Below are 17,500 nucleotides of genomic sequence, written 5' to 3'. Positions count from 1 at the left end.
AAAGTGACAATAGCAGATTCAGAAATCTGCTATTGTCACTTTTGTGCGGTTTTGGAACAGTTTTGGACATACAAGGTTTCCGACCGAGAGCGACGATATCATGAACACAAGGAACAACAGACATTAAGAACAGGGTTTTTATTTTTTACATATTTCACCAAATCATCATTATCAACAATCATGATTAATATTAGTGGTTACAATATCAAGAAGAATAAATGGGATTATGGTTTGTCATAATTATGCAGCATGTGCACGTGCGTGCGCACGCGTGTGTGCGTGCGTATTTGTGCGTGCGTGCATGCGTGCAAGTAAGCAAGCATGCAAGTGACTACGTCCGATGAGAATCTCTGGCTCCATGTGCCAGGCCACTTTGTCCAACAGTAAACTCTGAACCAACGCCAACCAAACTTCACTACCTTACACACAGTGTGGCCTGACTGCCTCAGTATGCCCAGGAGAAAAACAGAAGAGTCGTAATGAGATACCTATTACCTACAGAGGTCCCTATCAATAATGTACGCGCTTCAGGCAGGCACACATGCTGCCAGCTAAGGGCACAGTAATTGGGCTGACACTGGTGTCTCGTGTGGAACAGATACCGTAGTAGCAAGACAACAGTCAATGAGTTTGGTTTGTTTACGGTGGTACGGCTGCCACTCACCATCACTCTGTGGAGATGTCTTCTCTCCTCTGGGCCGTAGATTCCAGACGGGCGGAGGACGCATGTCCGCAACACACCTCCACCTTGGATGTGAGGGGAAGCCAGACTTTAACTTATTTTTTGTGTCTTGTTTGATTGTTTTAAGTTTTTATGAATAACAAACATAAGGCATAGTACATGGTTCAGCAGGTCACTAAACATCTAACATCACACTTTTTGGTACCAACACAGACATAAATAATCAAAAGAAAAAGCGTTTGGTTGAGTCCAAAAGCTTCTTTGCATTTTCTTTTTTCATATCATATTGTTCAAGGAGAGGAGATATAGTGACAATTCAGATTTGAAAGCTGAAAATGTGATATGTCTTCGTGTATATTTATTATTGCGAACGCAGCGTAAGGAGGCGCGCCTCCGCGCAAGTGGAGCTTACTATGAAACCGTGCTCGGGTTGTGTCTCTGTCTGTGTGTGCCTCTGTGTGCACTGCCTTTGTGTCTCTGCGTCTCTGTGTGTCTGTGTGCACTGCCTTTGTGCAGCTCCTCTGAGATAAGTAAATGTCCAATTTAGACGTACCATACATCAAATGAAAGGTCTTTGAAATCTGAACACACCTGTCAAGGTTGTGTTTAAGCCCGCCCCTTCCCCCGGAAGCCACGCCCCGGAGAAGGCTCCTAAAAACTCCCCATTGAAACCCCATGTTAAATGAAAAGTGCCCGAATCGCTCCGAAACTTTTTCTACCCCCCCTAAGTGGGGGTCTACGAACAAATACATTGGGCTCGGATTTTGGCTCCGCCCCCCGGAAGTGGGTGAAACAGGCACTTCAAACACTTTGTTGAATTGTTCAAAAACATTCAAAGTTTTCTTTTGGTGAATTTGTATTTTTCTAAGATGCTCCTTTTAACGCAGATTTGTTTTTAATTTAAAATTTTTTTTTTTATTGGTTACTTTTTTTAAATATTTTTTTTCCATTTTTCCCCCCATTTTTTTTGCGTTCGCTTCCCGCGTTCGCGCGTCTTACTTGTTTATGTATAGGAAACTTGCCCAAAATAACAACAATAATGACAAATTCCATTCTACTGTCTTCCAACACCATAAATGATATCGTTTCTAGATAAGAGGTTTAACGTTGGTAGTGTATCTATCGTTAAATCGACGGTGTATGTCTTCCAAAAATGAGGCAGCGTGTGTGTGTGTGTGTGTGTGTGTGTGTGTGTGTGCGTGCGCTCGCACGCATGCATGCATGTGTGAGTATATGTGTGTGTGTGTGTGTGTGTGTGTGTGTGTGTGTGTGTGTGTGTGTGTGTGTGTGTGTGTGTGTGTGTGTGTGTGTGTGTGTGTGTGTGTGTGTGTGTGTGTGTGTGTGTGTGTGTGTGTGTGTGTGTGTGCGCGCGCGCATGCGTGTGTTTGTGTTTGTGTTTGTGCATGTGCTTGTACATGTGCCGCCCTCTGAGCTAATTGTTGCTATAGACACCAAGATGTGCACATGTGCAATCCAATCCAACTAGACCTGCTGACACCAGTTTAAGTTTAGAGCTGGCAGCACAATAACACTGGAGTACAGTGATCACCTGATATTAGGTCTGATATTAGACAAGATTAGAAAAACATTACTCAAATTGTTAACTTATTAATCAAAGTAATCGACAGAATGCCATACCAAGGGAATGGATCAAGGGCCTCATATGCAAGCTTCCTAAGAAAGGTGACCTGAAAAACTGTGACAACTGGCGAGGCATAACACTTCTGTCCGTCCCTAGTAATGTCTTTTGCAGAATCCTTCTTAAGAGATTTGATAGTGCCATAGATGTCAAGCTTAGAGAGGAACAGGCAGGATTTCGCAAAGGTCGAGGTTGTATCGATCAGATCTTTACCTTACGCAACATCATCGAACAGTGTATTGAGTGGAACGCCCCCTTGTATATTAACTTTATTGATTTTAAGAAGGCATTTGACAGTATTCATCGCGAGAGCCTATGGAAGATCCTAAGGGCATATGGAATACCTTCCAAAATGGTCAACATCATTGGAAAATTCTATGAACATTTTGAATGCAGTGTCATCCTTGATAACACCTTGACAGAGTCAATTCCCATTAAATCTGGAGTAAGACAAGGCTGCATCCTCTCCCCTATTCTGTTCCTGATTACCATCGACTGGGTTATGCGTCAAACTACATCAGACCGTCCCCGTGGAATCCAATGGACCCTGTTCTCCTTTATGGAAGACCTTGACTTTGCAGACGATTTGGCAGTCATGTCATCCACTCGTAGACACCTCCAGGAGAAGTCTGACCGGCTAAGCAATTATGCAAAGTGAACTGGTCTGTACATCAACCAGAAAAAGACCCAGGTGATGTTGCATCAATGCCCCAACAGCACCTCCAATCACCATCGATGGAGAGGCGTTGGAATGTGTAGAAGACTTTACATACCTCGGAAGCCTCATAAGCAGTGAAAGTGGAACGCAAAAAGACATCAAGACGCGTCTCAACAAAGCAAGAGGTGCTTTCAGCCAACTTCGCAACATCTGGAAGTCTAAACAATGTAGCCTTAAAACCAAACTCAGGCTCTACAACAGCAATGTTAAGTCTGTCCTGCTATATGGCTCTGAGTGCTGGAGAGTAACAAAACAGGATATGAGAAAGGTTGACGTCTTCCACGATAGCTGCTTACGTAGGATCTGCAACATCTTTTGGCCAAAATAGAATCTCGAATGAGGAACTTTATAAGAAGACAGGCAGCTTGCATATGTCCCTTGAGATAAGGAGACGGAGGTTAAGATGGCTCGGTCATGTATTGAGGATGCCCAATGAAAGGTTACCCAAAGTTGCCTTGAGATGGACCCCAGTTGGGAAGAGAAAGAGGGGTAGACCAAAGATCACCTGGCGAAGGACAGTAATGATGGAGCTGAAGGAGATGGTTCTTTCCTGGGACGAAGCGCAGGCCAAAGCACGAGACAGGATTCAGAGGCAGTGTATGATTGCGGCCTTATGCCCCAACCGGGACAAAGAGGATAAGTAAGTAAGTAACACATACAGTATTTGTGCACTCAAATGTTTTCCAACTAGCGATGACATAAATGCCCCATGTAGCACTTCATAATGCCACCCTTTCTATTACCACCCATTCTAAAGCCACCCATATATTAGCCTGAACAGAGACAGTAACTAATACTTGATGTAAACCACATCCTCCTGCAGCAGTCAGCAGATGCATTGACTTTAGACATGCGTATATAATGACATAGCCCATGCTCTGAGCTTAATTGAATAAAGAAACAAGAGGCCAGTGATATTGTATACAGTGTCTGTGTATATGGTTACACCCCGAGATGGAATGCAAAGCTTCCACCTGCTCTTTAGGAGAAACTCTGGAGTTGCCAAAGAGTGAGGTGTGAAGAATTCCCTCACACACCTGGGCAGGCAGTTGTACTTTCTATAAGGGACTAGGGAATAGATACAGGTACAAGTGTTTGTTTGTTTGTGTGTGTCTGTCTGTGAAAGACAAAGGGGTAGGGAGGAAGAGAGAGATAGAGTACTTGAGTGTGTGTGTGCGTGCGTGCGTGCGTGCGTGCGTGTGTGTCTGTGTGTGTGTGTGTGTGTGTGTGTGTGCCTGCACGCTGCAGACTGCTTGAGACAATCTGGTGTCAGGTGATCACTGTACTCCAGTGTTATTGTGCTGCCAGTTCTAAATTTAAACTGGTGTCACTGTCAGCAGGTCTAGTTGGATTGGATTGCACATGTGCACATCTTGGTGTCTATAGCAACAATTAGCTCAGAGGGCGGCACATGTACAAGCACATGCACAAACACAAACACAAACACAAACACAAACACACGCATGCACGTGCGCGCACACGCGCACACACACACACAGACACACACACACACACACACACACACACACACACACACACACACACACACACACACACACACACACACACACACACACACACACACACACACACACACACACACACTCACACACACACACACAAGCACACACACACACACACACACACACACACACATACTCACACATGCATGCATGCGTGTGCGCACGCACACACACACACACACACACACACACACACACACACACACACACACACACACACACACACACACACACACACACACACACACACACACACATTGGTGATTCTACATGCCGTGAACCCCCTTTCCCTTGAACATTGATGACGAGAACTTTCTTTCACATTTTCAATGTTGTGTGTTTGTATGTATGTGTTTGTCTTTTCAATCATCACATTCCTAACACACAGATCATGACTCACCTTTAAGCAAGCATCCATTGGCAGAAAGGACCAATTGGTCTGCAACGGCTTTGGTTCTGGAGTAATGGTCTATGTGCTGGAACAGAGATGAACGTCATGTTAGAGATCAATTACTTCACTCCTCATTCAGTTTGAAGCACAGTAGTCAAGATCCTGCGATGTACGAGCAAATCAACGTTTTACAGAGTAAATAAGGCAGAATCCCTAAAGCAGCACAATTACAGTACTTATCGTCTCTGTCGGGTGGAAACCTCATATGTCCGAAAGTGTAATTTTTCAGGATTCAAATAAAAAAATAGCAAAAGTAGCCGATCGACAAGCTCAAACGTGTCGCTTCATGCCGCATTTCGAGCTTGTAGATCTGCTACTTTTGATGCTAATGTGTGACGCAGTGTGATCAAATAGGGTATTTACGAAAAAACACAATAAGTTGGAATATGGAGATAAGAGGGATCTGCCCGACAGCAACGTTATCCAGATTGCAGACATAATGTTTATCGATGTTTGCTTTATTGTAATTGTCCTTGGTAGTCTCTAGCACCATTGGAATGTAGATGGTTGCACCAGAAGAGGATTGATCCATTTCATTTTACAAACAGGAGTCTTGATGTTAACCACTTTAACACTGGCATGTCTATTTTGGGCATGTCATTACATTTCCAATTCGTTTAAAAAGAAATTGTTGGTTAAAAGCCTTTATACTCACCATATCCAGAGGCACATAGGGCACAGAATCCTCATCGCCCTCCTCGATTGGCCTGCCAGCAAATACCACGTTGACCGTACTGGTGTACACCAGCCTAGAGATGCCCCGCTCTTTACACACTGAAAACAGACGATGTAAACAAAGCAAAATGGCAGGTGGCATAAGACGTCAGGTAGAAAACTACAATCAAATTCAAACGCAAAAATAGAATGACACTTGCGCTTGTCATTAGAGCGAAATGTCTCAGATCACATCACGCATTGGAAAAGATGACAAAAATAGGTCTGTCATATAAGAAAGACCTATTTTTGTCATCTTTTGTTAATTAGGAACGTATGATTTTTGGTGACACAATGGAGAGACACACAGCAGTGGTTCTCAAGCAATTTCTGGCCAAGGAAGCCCAAATTGATACAGGGACCCCATAGGAGAGGATTGTTGTTGTTCTATGAGATTTTGAACAGAATTCTACAACTGTCTATAGTGGTAGCCAAGGCGGCCTACCACTGGCCTTCTTTGAATGTTACACTGTCAACTTTCCTCTTTAGACTTTCGGATGAAAAACCTCTCCCAACATACTAAAACTGTTTTCCACATACCTTAAACAATACATTGTTTCTCTCTGTCCTAAGAGACCTTGAAACATTAAAGAGCTCTTGTTTGAAAAGGGGTATGACTGTCTGACCCCAAATAAAATGTTACTTTTATAGCAATATAGTCATTATTGTACATTTCCAGGTCCTAAATTAGCTATTAATTGTGTCCTAGCCACCATCTAAAGGCTTAGAAAAAGATTAGGCCAAGGTCCTCAGGTCTATACTGGTACTATAGGGAGATAACAGTGGAGAGAATGAAATAGTTATTCTACATTCTCTCATTGGGCCATTCTAGATGGTGAAATAATTGTGGGGGGGCCCTGGAAACCCCTCAAGGACCCCTGGGTGTCTCCAGACCCCACTTTGAGAACCACTGGGTATAGATACTCGCAGAGGCTTTGACAAACCTAATGAGTGCCTAGTGGTGTTTACAAACACATTGTCACATCACAGAATACCAAATGCCCTCCAACCATTTACAGTGCTTGCAGAGTATGAGAGATAACAACTGTTGACAGCATTCAATCTGTGGAATGCTCATAATGTTTGTGTCACAAGGTATCTGTACCATTTATAATGTTGTTGGTCCCGCCCACGTTGACAGACTCGACCTGCTCCTTCCTTAACTTTGGAGACACAGAGGGAAACATCACTTCTAAATGTCAACATTTTTATACCATGCATCAGGTCTATGATAAATTAGGCTGCACTAGCGCTCCTGTTTTCGTGTATAGAGGGGCGGGTGTATAGAGGCGCGGAGAGATTGCGCCTGATCCCATTGGTTCACCGATCTGTCCGTCAACCCCCGCCCCGTTAACACAACATTACGAGCGACGCCCACTGCACTCTGGTTGGTTGGGGAAATTAAACACTTCTTATACCGGGTACACCGACGCGCTCCTCCAGGCTTTTATTTTTTAGCAAAACTAAACAATAAAAGCCTGGAGATCGAGGCTAATGATAAATTGACCAATGTTTAATGTCACTTCAGCTTGTGACTATGGTGTTAGGAGGATCATATCGATAAGAATTTGGAATAAGGTGTTCTCTGGAATGACAGCCTTAGAGACATCCAGTACAGAACAGGAGGTTTTGTGGAGAAAGAAACTTGTCTGATGGCATTGTACAGCTGATCATGATGGATATTGGCTGCTTCCACCCACACGCACACAATAAACATTACAATGAGATGGTATGTAGGGTATGTGGATTATGTGGTATGGTATGGCCTAAGAAAGCAAAGTCTGGGAGATATTACTGTATGTACTTGTGTTGGTGCGCAGCAAAAATTGAAATGTCGCAAGGGAAACATTAATGGTGAACCTAATTAAACAGCTGGGTAAAGACCTTATTTGATTTGGGTTGCTTAACAGTTAAGCCTTAACTGCCAATCCACAGTATTGAAAGACAATACAGGTTGGAGTGTTTAGCCTACTGATTATGACTCATGGTATACTTGATATTATTTGCGTGCGTGCGGGCGTGCGTGCATGCGTGTGTGCGTGCGTGCGTGTGTGCGTGCGTGCGTGCGTGCGTGCGTGCGTGCGTGTGAGCGATAGCAGATCTCTAAAATCAGCATGATTCAAATCTTAGCAAATAGTTCTGAACATTTAGTTCTTTTTACATTGCAACAGGAGGGAATATGCACATGCAGGAGAGAATCATGCACAATATCATCATTCTCTGAACATGCTCATCTCTGTCTCTTAGTTCATCTATTCCATTATTATTCCTCTAGATTTAACATGCATTTAACAATCAACTGAAAATAGTTGTAAAGTGTAGCGTATTCTCCAAACCAGTCATACTGGATGATGGGGAGAGATGTGCACTCACCTGTTCTGGCCCAGACATGCCATAGGAAGCTGTGTGGAAAACACATTCCACCCCTTCGCAAACCTTGTGAAGAGAAGCGTAGTCCCGGATGTCACTCTGAATGAACGAGATGGGGAGATGGGGTTACTTGGTTTGTTGGTGATTTCATTTAAAACTTTCTATCTACAGGTATGTGATAAAACAGGCTGAAAGCAGCCAGGGGAGAAAATACCTCAGCTGTATTCTAAACGCAGCAACCGCAACATTATTTAAACATTTGGATGAGCTGAGAGCTTTGACGTAGCGTAAGTGATATGTTAATTGTGTGCGTTGTGTCAGAGATTATCCCATAGAAGGGCAGCATAATTAAGGTAAGCGCACCATGAGGTCTGCAGCTGAAACCTGAATCATGAAACCTGAATCTGTCTCCATTCAGTCAACAGCTGGCACTCTGGGACGGATCACTCATCTGTGTCTTCTTCCAGCCATCACCTACATTAACCACAGGACACCTGCCTGGGCTACCCCACTCGGGGCTCCCAAGGCAGGCGTGTTCTATTCCCTGACCCCCACATAGTATGTTAAGCTGTCCCTGAAAAAAAGTCAATGAATCCTAACAGTAGACTGTGACACACATCCGCCTTCGTGCTGATGTACAGCAGACACCCACAGTTAAGCCCAGCAGTGACAGCATCACCCCTCACCTGGTGGAAGATGGCTCCATCTGGAGTATCCCAGGGTGGCTTGTGCAAGTCCATTAAGATCACCGGGATTCCCCGGCTGGCCAGCGCCCTGCCCAGTCTGAAGCCGAAGTACCCACCTCCGCCCGTAACCAGCACCTTCCCGGGGCCCCTGCGTGGCAGAGCTGCCCCCTCTCCCAGGCCGGAGGTTGCACAGTCTTGGCTACTGCTCCAGCCCCCCACTGCTCCGTTGACCTTGTGTCGGATGGCTGAGGTTGGAGTGGATGCCATGGCGGCGGACGGCTGGTTGACCCAGGGCTGGTGGGTGCTGGTGTGGAGGCTGTGGAACTGGTGTCCGTTGGCCTGCAGGCGGCACAGACCGCTGCCGGGGTTGGATAGGGAGACACCGGGGCAGGGCAGCTGCTCCACCTGACACACAGAGCCTCCAATGTCATTCATGCTGGGACCACACAGCTCCATTCACTGTCTGTAACTGGTGGGGAGCATGGGAAGGAGAGAGGACGAAAGAGGACATGGTGACGTGGTGGTTATGGAGTAGCAACCGTGCACAGCTGCGGTCCATCAATGTGTTTGAACAAACCAAAGTTCAAACAATGACTGCTAGTAAAAGGAAAAAAGCAGAGTGTACAACACAGTACAGTAGCTTCTGTGGGACAATAGGAGCTGGCAACTGTAAAATAATATGAGATAAAACAAGCCACAAATATTTGTGGTGGTAACCATTAGTAACCGCACACTCAGGTCCAAAAATTGTTGCAAACAAGGCACTTGTTATTCAGGAGGACATGATGAGCAATGCGCTTCGCTTAGTGCTTCGTCAGCTGCAACACGTTGCTCATGTCATCCTGAATACAAGATCCTTGTTTGCAACAATTGTTGGACTTGAGTGTGTTTCTCATTTGACCTTGTTAAAACATAGAATGTTTAGCAGCCGGGTCTAATCAGCTGCATATAGATGCTGAGGCAGGAGGAGGTGCATTCATCACAGTGCAATAGCTGGTCTTAAAGGGACACTATCACGATTTTCAAGATTATGTCTATATTCATTTTGTATTAATATTTTAGCTAAATATTTTCTCAATACTCAATTAAGTAGAATTATTCAAGTAATTAACTAATTAATTCACAAATACAACATTTAGAATGAACCAAAACCAAAGAAAGCATCCTTATATTAACAATAAATTCCTAATTGTAGCCAACTTTGGAGAAATGTTCTGGCATGGATTTCATTATACTGTAGGCTAATGTAAAAAAAAATACAAAAAATAATAACTCCCGCACTTATTTACATAAACGTACAATAGGACGTGAACGTTGTTAACCTTGCAGAAAATAACAACTTTTAATTTGTTTGTTGATGGTCTTCCCACACTTGTGAAAACGCTTCACTGCATTATAATAAATAGCCCAAAACTCTGCCTATATTAACCTATGCCAAATCACAGGGTAATTAGGCAACGCTTTATTTCAATAGAACTAGATAGATTATTGTGAAATGGATTCATAGTGGCTTCCAATGTTTGTCTACTCCTACACATCATCACACGTTTAGAACAGTTCAATATTAAGCATATTCTAGCATATTCAAAGTTGTCTAATTGTTTAATTGTCTTGTTTAATTGTCTAATTAGGCCTACGTAACGTTTTATGAAGAACAACTAGAATTCTAGTCTCAGAATTCAGAATTAAACGTAAATGTAGCATGTAGGGTATCGTTAGATTTGTTTGGTTAAACCTAGCTGCGTTCTTGAGCGCAACATGTTATGAGATGCTATAAATAGACACAACTATTGAAAGGTAAAGTAAAAAATAAATCAATGTCATTTAAGGAAGATAAACCTGATGAGAGTAAAGGTACAGTAGGATGAGTTAATGGCACATAACCTATTATTTACAGATTCTTCCTAACTCTAAACCAAAAACCACTGATTCCCAAACAGTGGGTCGGGAGTCGGGAGTCGGGACGCATTTTTCGGTCGCAGACAAATTTGTATGGGTCACGAGTAAATATACATCCCTTTAGTTTTTGTTTATACTACATTTTGTTTTTAATTCTTATTATTTCAAAATATATTTTACAAAAATCATGAATTGAAACAAATGCTATGATTTTTCTAAATAATTCCATAATAAAAAAATAAAATCAAAGAAATTCAATAAATTAGAAAAAAAAGCTTAAGAAGTAGTGAAAATAGCCAATCTGTGCTTAGATCTGCTATTTTCACTAGTTTGGGTCCTGGGGAGACATCACATTTCTCTTTTGGTGTATTGAGCTAAAAAGTTTGGGAACCACTGCTCAAAACTATGTTCATCAACTTACCTTTGGTTGTTGTATTCTTTCAGTTTATCCACAGGTTTGGCCAACTAGTTCCCTCTCTGATCACAGAATAGATCACTCTCCCCCCCGTGGTGGATCCTCTTTAAAGTGTCCCTGCAGCTGCATGTCACCCTGCAGCTGTCTGTCAGTCACCTGTAGTCACCACAGAGCTGTGTCACCTGCGCTTTTACCTGCTAGCCGCCTACCGTAAATACTGTAGAAGGCGCGCACACGTTCGTTGCCGACGTATTGATGATGCTATTCTACAGTGATGGAAGAAGTAGGCTACTCACATGTTTTACTTAAGTAAAAGTAAGAATACTGCAATGTAGAAATACTCTGTTACAGGTAGAAGTCCCGTATTAAAATGTACTTGAGTAAAAGTACAAAAGTATCGGCATCAAAATATGCTTAAAGTACCAAAAGTAATTAAGTACTCAGTAGTGCAGAATTTCACAAGTTCAAAATGTATTAAAAAAACTTTTGAAAATAGCAGATCTACAAGCTCACAACACGTTGTATTGTGAGCTTGTAGATTTGCTATTTTCAAATGGCCAAAATATATATATAGGTCTGAAGTGGTTAGTGTGTTTTGTCATGTAACTAAAGTTTTCATATAATTGTAGTGAGTAAAAGAATGATATTTTTCTGATACACAGAATAGAAGTAAAAGTATTGAAGATTGTAAATACTGAAGAAAGTAAATAAATCCTCAAAATTGTACTTAAGTACAGTACTTGAGTAAATGTACTTAGTTACTTTACACCTATTCTACCAACAAATTAGCTTAGTAACTAAGCAGGGGTTTTCAACGTTTTTCAGACCAAGGACCCCTTATCTGAGAGAGAGATTAAGCAGGGACCCCCCACAAAAATTGTGTTGCAAATTAAACATTTTCATAGATTTCATAGATAGCTTCATAGACTATCAGTGTTGTGTGAATTAATGTTTTTTGTTTGTTTATTTCAGACATTTAACCACTGAAACCCTCAATACAGATACTAAACTTGACCGTTGGCTAGTCTGTACTTGATCTGCTCTTTTTTCCCTTTACACCAAACCTCTTTGCCAAAAATAGTCGATCTACGAGGCGTTGTGAGCGTGTAGAGCGGCTATTTTCGGCTAATGTTCCCCTCAGAATAGAGATTTTAGGGTTGAACTGTTATATATTTTTTAAAGATGGGGTGCCATGATATTTTTCAACCCTAAAACCTGATCATAAGGTATTCTTATTATTTAAGGATTTTTTTCAACAACAAAAAAGTGTACAGAAATTGTTAAAATTATGTTTTTATGTGGACACGCCTCCAGTTCATTAAGTATACCTGGTTCTCACCTTAGCACCTCCTCCACCACCTTAGTACCACCCACCTGTCCTTGTCCCTCCTCCTCCTCATGCCCACACCTGTTGTGTTATGATAATGAGGGGGAGGGTATGGCTTTGTGATGTCACTAAAGCGCTGTTTCTCTATTGGCACGTTTGACCCTCAAGGTTTCAGCCTCCAGGAAGAAACTCCAAATAGTCAGAGAAGACATAAAACACCATAAAAACACCACCGGGGGGCTTTATGAAGTTCTATCAACCTCATAGACACATGAAAAACAGAAAAAGTGCAAAACCATGGCACCACCTCTTTAAGTATATTATATATTAGAGTGTATAGGAAATATGATGAGAATACAGTTGATGAAATCACCAGACTCAAGCGAGGTATAGCTCTGAGTTTATTTATTTTAATACATAAAGTGGAATATTTTATTCTAGGCTACATATGTGTGATGTGTCCGACTGAACACCTATACAGACTTTGATTACTCATTGTGCAATCACACTCAATGCAATCATTAGTTTTGAGTTACAATCTTTTCACAGATGAATTCTCATGTAATATCATAGTAGTGTGCCATTTATCCAAATATGGATGCGCCACCTCCACGGACACAAGATGGAAATAAGTCAGCAATTTTAGGTCAGCTTGCATCGGCAGTCTTCTTTGTAATGATGTCTCTGTAAAAGAAGAAGTATTTAGTCTTATCATTCAAATCAAACTATATATTTAACCACATGTATCAATGTGATGGCAATAAAAGGTGAGTTGTTTTTATGTGTAGTTTTCGATAGTTATATAAATTGACCATACACTAACCTAAAAGATTGAGCCTGTTTCCGAAACAGTCCTAATTTGTTAATTTCACGAACTAATCCTCTCAAGTCATCTCCCTCGAAGTCTGGAAGCTCTGGAGACTGTTGGGTGGAAAGCACAGAGAGACACCATCAGCATTTATAATTTATAATAACATATTTTACTTACATATTTGGTTCTGATTTGTATCTTCCTGGTAGGCTATGCAAAGTAAAATGTTGTTTGTTTTTGTTGGCGTGTGTGCCTGCGTGCCTGCCTGCCTGTGTGCGTGCGTGCGTGCGTGCGTGCGTGTGTGTGTGTGTGTGCGTGTGTGTGTGTGTTCGCAGCTACAGTAATCTCACATACTACTAGGTTAATTAGTGTCATATATCTTGTGCACGCTGAGTCGCTGACAGCATCAGATCAGTCACACAGGTCCGAGGTCTCATTCCTGAGACATGCTGCCATGCTCTGCCACATTTCACATTTAGCCTAGCTGTGTACATCTCATGCCACTGCTACATGCCATTACTTTTCATTTTCATGTAAATTTGAACTGTTTTCTTTTATTTATTTGCACAAAAAAGTTAAAATCTGAAAAAATGAAGAATACATAAACAGATACTGTGCAGGAGGAAATTATATGTTCTGGAGGAAATTATATGTTCTCTATTATGCCCAAAGGGCATAATAGAGAACATGTAATTTTATAATTATACAATCACAATAGTATAAGACATACATCATGTTTAATGTTTACAAATAACAATGCTATCAAAAGTCGATACGATATACGATATTACCGCTCAAATTTCATATTTGATATTTTAAGTGTTGCAACAATGAAAACAGGTAGGAGCAGTCTGACACATGCATGTATGCTCGTCACACCGGCACGCACACACACACACACACACACACACACACACACACACACACACACACACACACGCACACACACACACACACACACACACACACACACACACACACACACACACACACACACACACACACACGTCCCATGCCAGAATTGAACTGGCTTTCAATAAGTTGTCAAACGGGGGAGTGGTTTATTTTCCTAGGCACTGGCTAAAACAAAGGGATGTTGCTGGCTTTAGCAGTGGACGAGCTGGGGGACATACATGCCTACGTACATTCCTACATACATACATACTGTGCATATACATACCATACATACTGTGCATATACATACCATATACATACCGGTATGTACTGTGTACCTATACATAACTACCTACTGTACTACTGACAGTACATACTGTATACATACGGTGTATACATACATACATACATACATACATACATACAGTACATACAGTACATACAGTACATACAGTACATACATACATACATACATACATACATACATACATACATACATACATGCATACATGCGCATGCATGCATGCATGCATGCATGCATACATACATGCATGCATGCATGCATGCATGCATGCATGCATGCATGCATGCATGCATGCATGAATGCATACATACATACATACATACATACATACATACATACATACATACATACATACATACATACATACATACATACATACATACATACATACATACATACATACATACATACATACATACATACATACATGCATACATACATACATACATACATACATACATACATACATACATACATACATACATGCATACATACACACATTTACCCATACATACATACTCATGTCAAGGATATTACAGCGCTTATGTCTAGCAAAGGTCAGGCAAAGTGACTTTGGGAAAGCAAAAACCCAACACTTACATTTCAAATCACAACCTTTGATTGACTGGTGATATAATCAGTGAAAGTCCTTTTCTCCCCATTGCCCCCCATCCCTTTTCATATTCACGCACAACCCCAAACATTGTCATCACATTCCAGACAGACAGAAACCTGGAGAAGGGTAGGGTGTTGCCTCCTGGTGGAGATTTGCACTCTACTGAGCTAATTCCGCTTTCTAGTTGTGACTTTAAAGGTTTATGCACTTTAAAAAAGGGAAATCAGTAATACTGTATGTACTAACTAGGAGGTCATGGATAATTTTACATTTATATCTTTCATAAAACAATTCTACATGTTTTACATTGTTTAGAGTTTGTGCTCATTGTTGCTGCACTTTCGTGTTTTTGTTTTATGTTGTATGTCCAGAAGACCACAATGGAAATAAGTGATGAACAGTGACTGTATGTCGTGAAGTGATATTGTGCTCTTTTCTGTGCTATCACCAAAATCAATCAAAGTGTGTGTGTGTGTGTGTGTGTGTGTGTGTGTGTGTGTGTGTGTGTGTGTGTGTGTGTGTGTGTGTGTGTGTGTGTGTGTGTGTGTGTGTGTGTGTGTGTGTGTGTGTGTGTGTGTGAGAGAGAGTGCGTGCGTGCGTGCGTGTGTGTTATGTGTTGCTCACGTCTACATCACGTCCCCCGGATGCCAACAGTCGGGTGATGAGTGAATCTGCATCGTCGTGGCCGCGGTGATAGCGTCCCCCAGTTTGGTGTGCCATGTCCCTCAGGAAGTCATTTGCCACACTGTTTAGACGAGAGCCAACGAGCAACATGCATGCAATGAAAAATAACTCATTGGTGTTCAAGGTGACATTTATGGACTGAATTCCTTAATCGTGGCCAATGGATTAGTAGCAGTTTTGTCTCAAGCCACTTACACAATGTTTTTGAAAGCATAAAAAGGAACCCTTGAATGGCATGCGATCCATGACTGGATAGTGCGTCGACTGCATAATCGCAAAGTAACCAGTTTGATTCCAAATGAAGTTTACAGTTTCTCTACTATCTTATTCAAATAAAGCAAACAATGTCTGAATAAATATAAAAAATGTACCCTTATACAGTAGGTTATACCTATTCTTGGCGGGTCATAATAGGCGATTAGCAAAAATGGCAGTTCCACAGCACGTTCTGTTGCGACGCGTTGTGAGCTTGAAGAGCAGCTAGGGATTTGGTGTAGAGGGGGACAAGGATTTGGCCAATTATAGTCCCCTGGGGGACAATCAAGTATACGTCTCTCTGTCGGGTGGAAACCTCACATGTCCAAAACAGTTATTTTTCAGGATTCAAATAAAGAAATTGCAAAAGTAGCAGATCGACAAGCTCAAAATCTGAGCTTGTAAATATGCTACTTTTGAAGCTTTTGTGTGATGCTGTAGTATGATCAAGCAGGGCATTTATTTACGAAAAAACACATAAAGTTAAAATATGGAGCCAAGAGGTTTCTGCCCGACAGCAACGATATAGGGTTTGCTGTGTATATCCAGTACCTGTCAGAACAGTTGTAAGATACAGTGTGTACAGTGATGTGTCGGCCGGTGGTCAGTAGCTTTGTCTCTCTGAGCACCAAGCTACAGCTGCAATCAGGCTTGCCGTCACTCAGCAAGTACAGACCCACCCTGTCCTCGAACCCACAGCCAGCCTGGAGGGAACGGAACCATGCCACCGTTAATCAAACATATATTATAACAGAGGTTATAATATCACAAATGGTCAGACATGCATGGCACGAAATCAATGGAAACAAATCAACGTTAAACAATAGCTCGTCTCACCTGCAGAGCACCCAGCGTGTTGGTGCACCCGTGGGTGTCCAGCTGAGACACCCACTCCACAGCATCGCGGCACTGCTCCTCACTGGGCTCCTGTAGTGCTGTGTGCCACACCCTCACCTCCCCGGAGAATGCAACTAGGGAGAACCTGGGGGGAAAGAGAAATATTATGTGTTTAAACACTAGGGCTAAGTAGAGATGCTGCTGGTAGAATTTGAACTAGAAACAAAAAAAATCTAATCATGTGGATCTCCCCCACATGGGAACGGTGTGGCTCCAATGTGGATCTTGGACTTCATGTGGCCAGCCTTTGATGTCAGTCAACTATGACGTCAGTCGTCTATAACATATCTATGATGTATGACTCCAAATTTGGTCAAGGTTTCAGTCCAATCCGAGTCCCTTTGACTTATTATAAGTTACAATATTTGGCTGGAAATTGACATATTTAACAAACACACTGTCCAGCGCTCTATTCTGAACTGCAATGCTGACTCTACAGTACAACAATGTCAAAAGGAATAAAACTGGACATTAGGTCATATTTTCAACCCTGTGTGAGTAATGAATCGTAGCACTTCTTAAATAAAAACCACGTCCTTGGTGTGTCCTTAACTGATGTGTGTCAGAAAGCACCATATGTCACGGCAAATGCCCCGTGGACTTCACCAGCCCCAT

The 17,500-nt window shown here is 42.0% G+C and overlaps 2 protein-coding genes across 2 annotated transcripts in view; both read right to left on the bottom strand.

Moving 5' to 3' along the window:
- The window catches only part of sdr42e2 (short chain dehydrogenase/reductase family 42E, member 2), an 18,266-nt gene extending 7,032 nt beyond the window's left edge, over positions 1 to 11,234 (bottom strand). The window contains exons 1-7 of the mRNA XM_080446265.1: positions 11,104 to 11,234; positions 8,784 to 9,252; positions 8,101 to 8,196; positions 6,833 to 6,890; positions 5,669 to 5,787; positions 4,963 to 5,038; positions 665 to 747 (exon numbers count right to left, since the gene is read on the bottom strand). Of these exons, the coding sequence (XP_080302391.1) occupies positions 665 to 747; positions 4,963 to 5,038; positions 5,669 to 5,787; positions 6,833 to 6,890; positions 8,101 to 8,196; positions 8,784 to 9,239 (888 nt within the window). The 5' untranslated portion in view covers positions 9,240 to 9,252; positions 11,104 to 11,234. The remainder of the gene's footprint in view (positions 1 to 664; positions 748 to 4,962; positions 5,039 to 5,668; positions 5,788 to 6,832; positions 6,891 to 8,100; positions 8,197 to 8,783; positions 9,253 to 11,103) is intronic.
- A 1,706-nt stretch (positions 11,235 to 12,940) lies between these two features.
- vwa3a (von Willebrand factor A domain containing 3A) overlaps positions 12,941 to 17,500 on the bottom strand; it is a gene marked incomplete at its 5' end in the record, with an annotated part of 24,380 nt that continues 19,820 nt past the window's right edge. Inside the window, 5 exons of the mRNA XM_080448301.1 lie at positions 12,941 to 13,108; positions 13,248 to 13,345; positions 15,674 to 15,794; positions 16,541 to 16,692; positions 16,826 to 16,970. Of these exons, the coding sequence (XP_080304427.1) occupies positions 13,072 to 13,108; positions 13,248 to 13,345; positions 15,674 to 15,794; positions 16,541 to 16,692; positions 16,826 to 16,970 (553 nt within the window). The 3' untranslated portion in view covers positions 12,941 to 13,071. The remainder of the gene's footprint in view (positions 13,109 to 13,247; positions 13,346 to 15,673; positions 15,795 to 16,540; positions 16,693 to 16,825; positions 16,971 to 17,500) is intronic.

Source organism: Gymnoscopelus braueri (genome assembly GCF_963280865.1).
Source record: "Gymnoscopelus braueri genome assembly, chromosome: 13".
Lineage (NCBI taxonomy): Eukaryota > Metazoa > Chordata > Actinopteri > Myctophiformes > Myctophidae > Gymnoscopelus > Gymnoscopelus braueri.
Note: the sequence above shows the minus strand (reverse complement) of the source record. Positions and strands in the feature narration are given on the sequence as shown.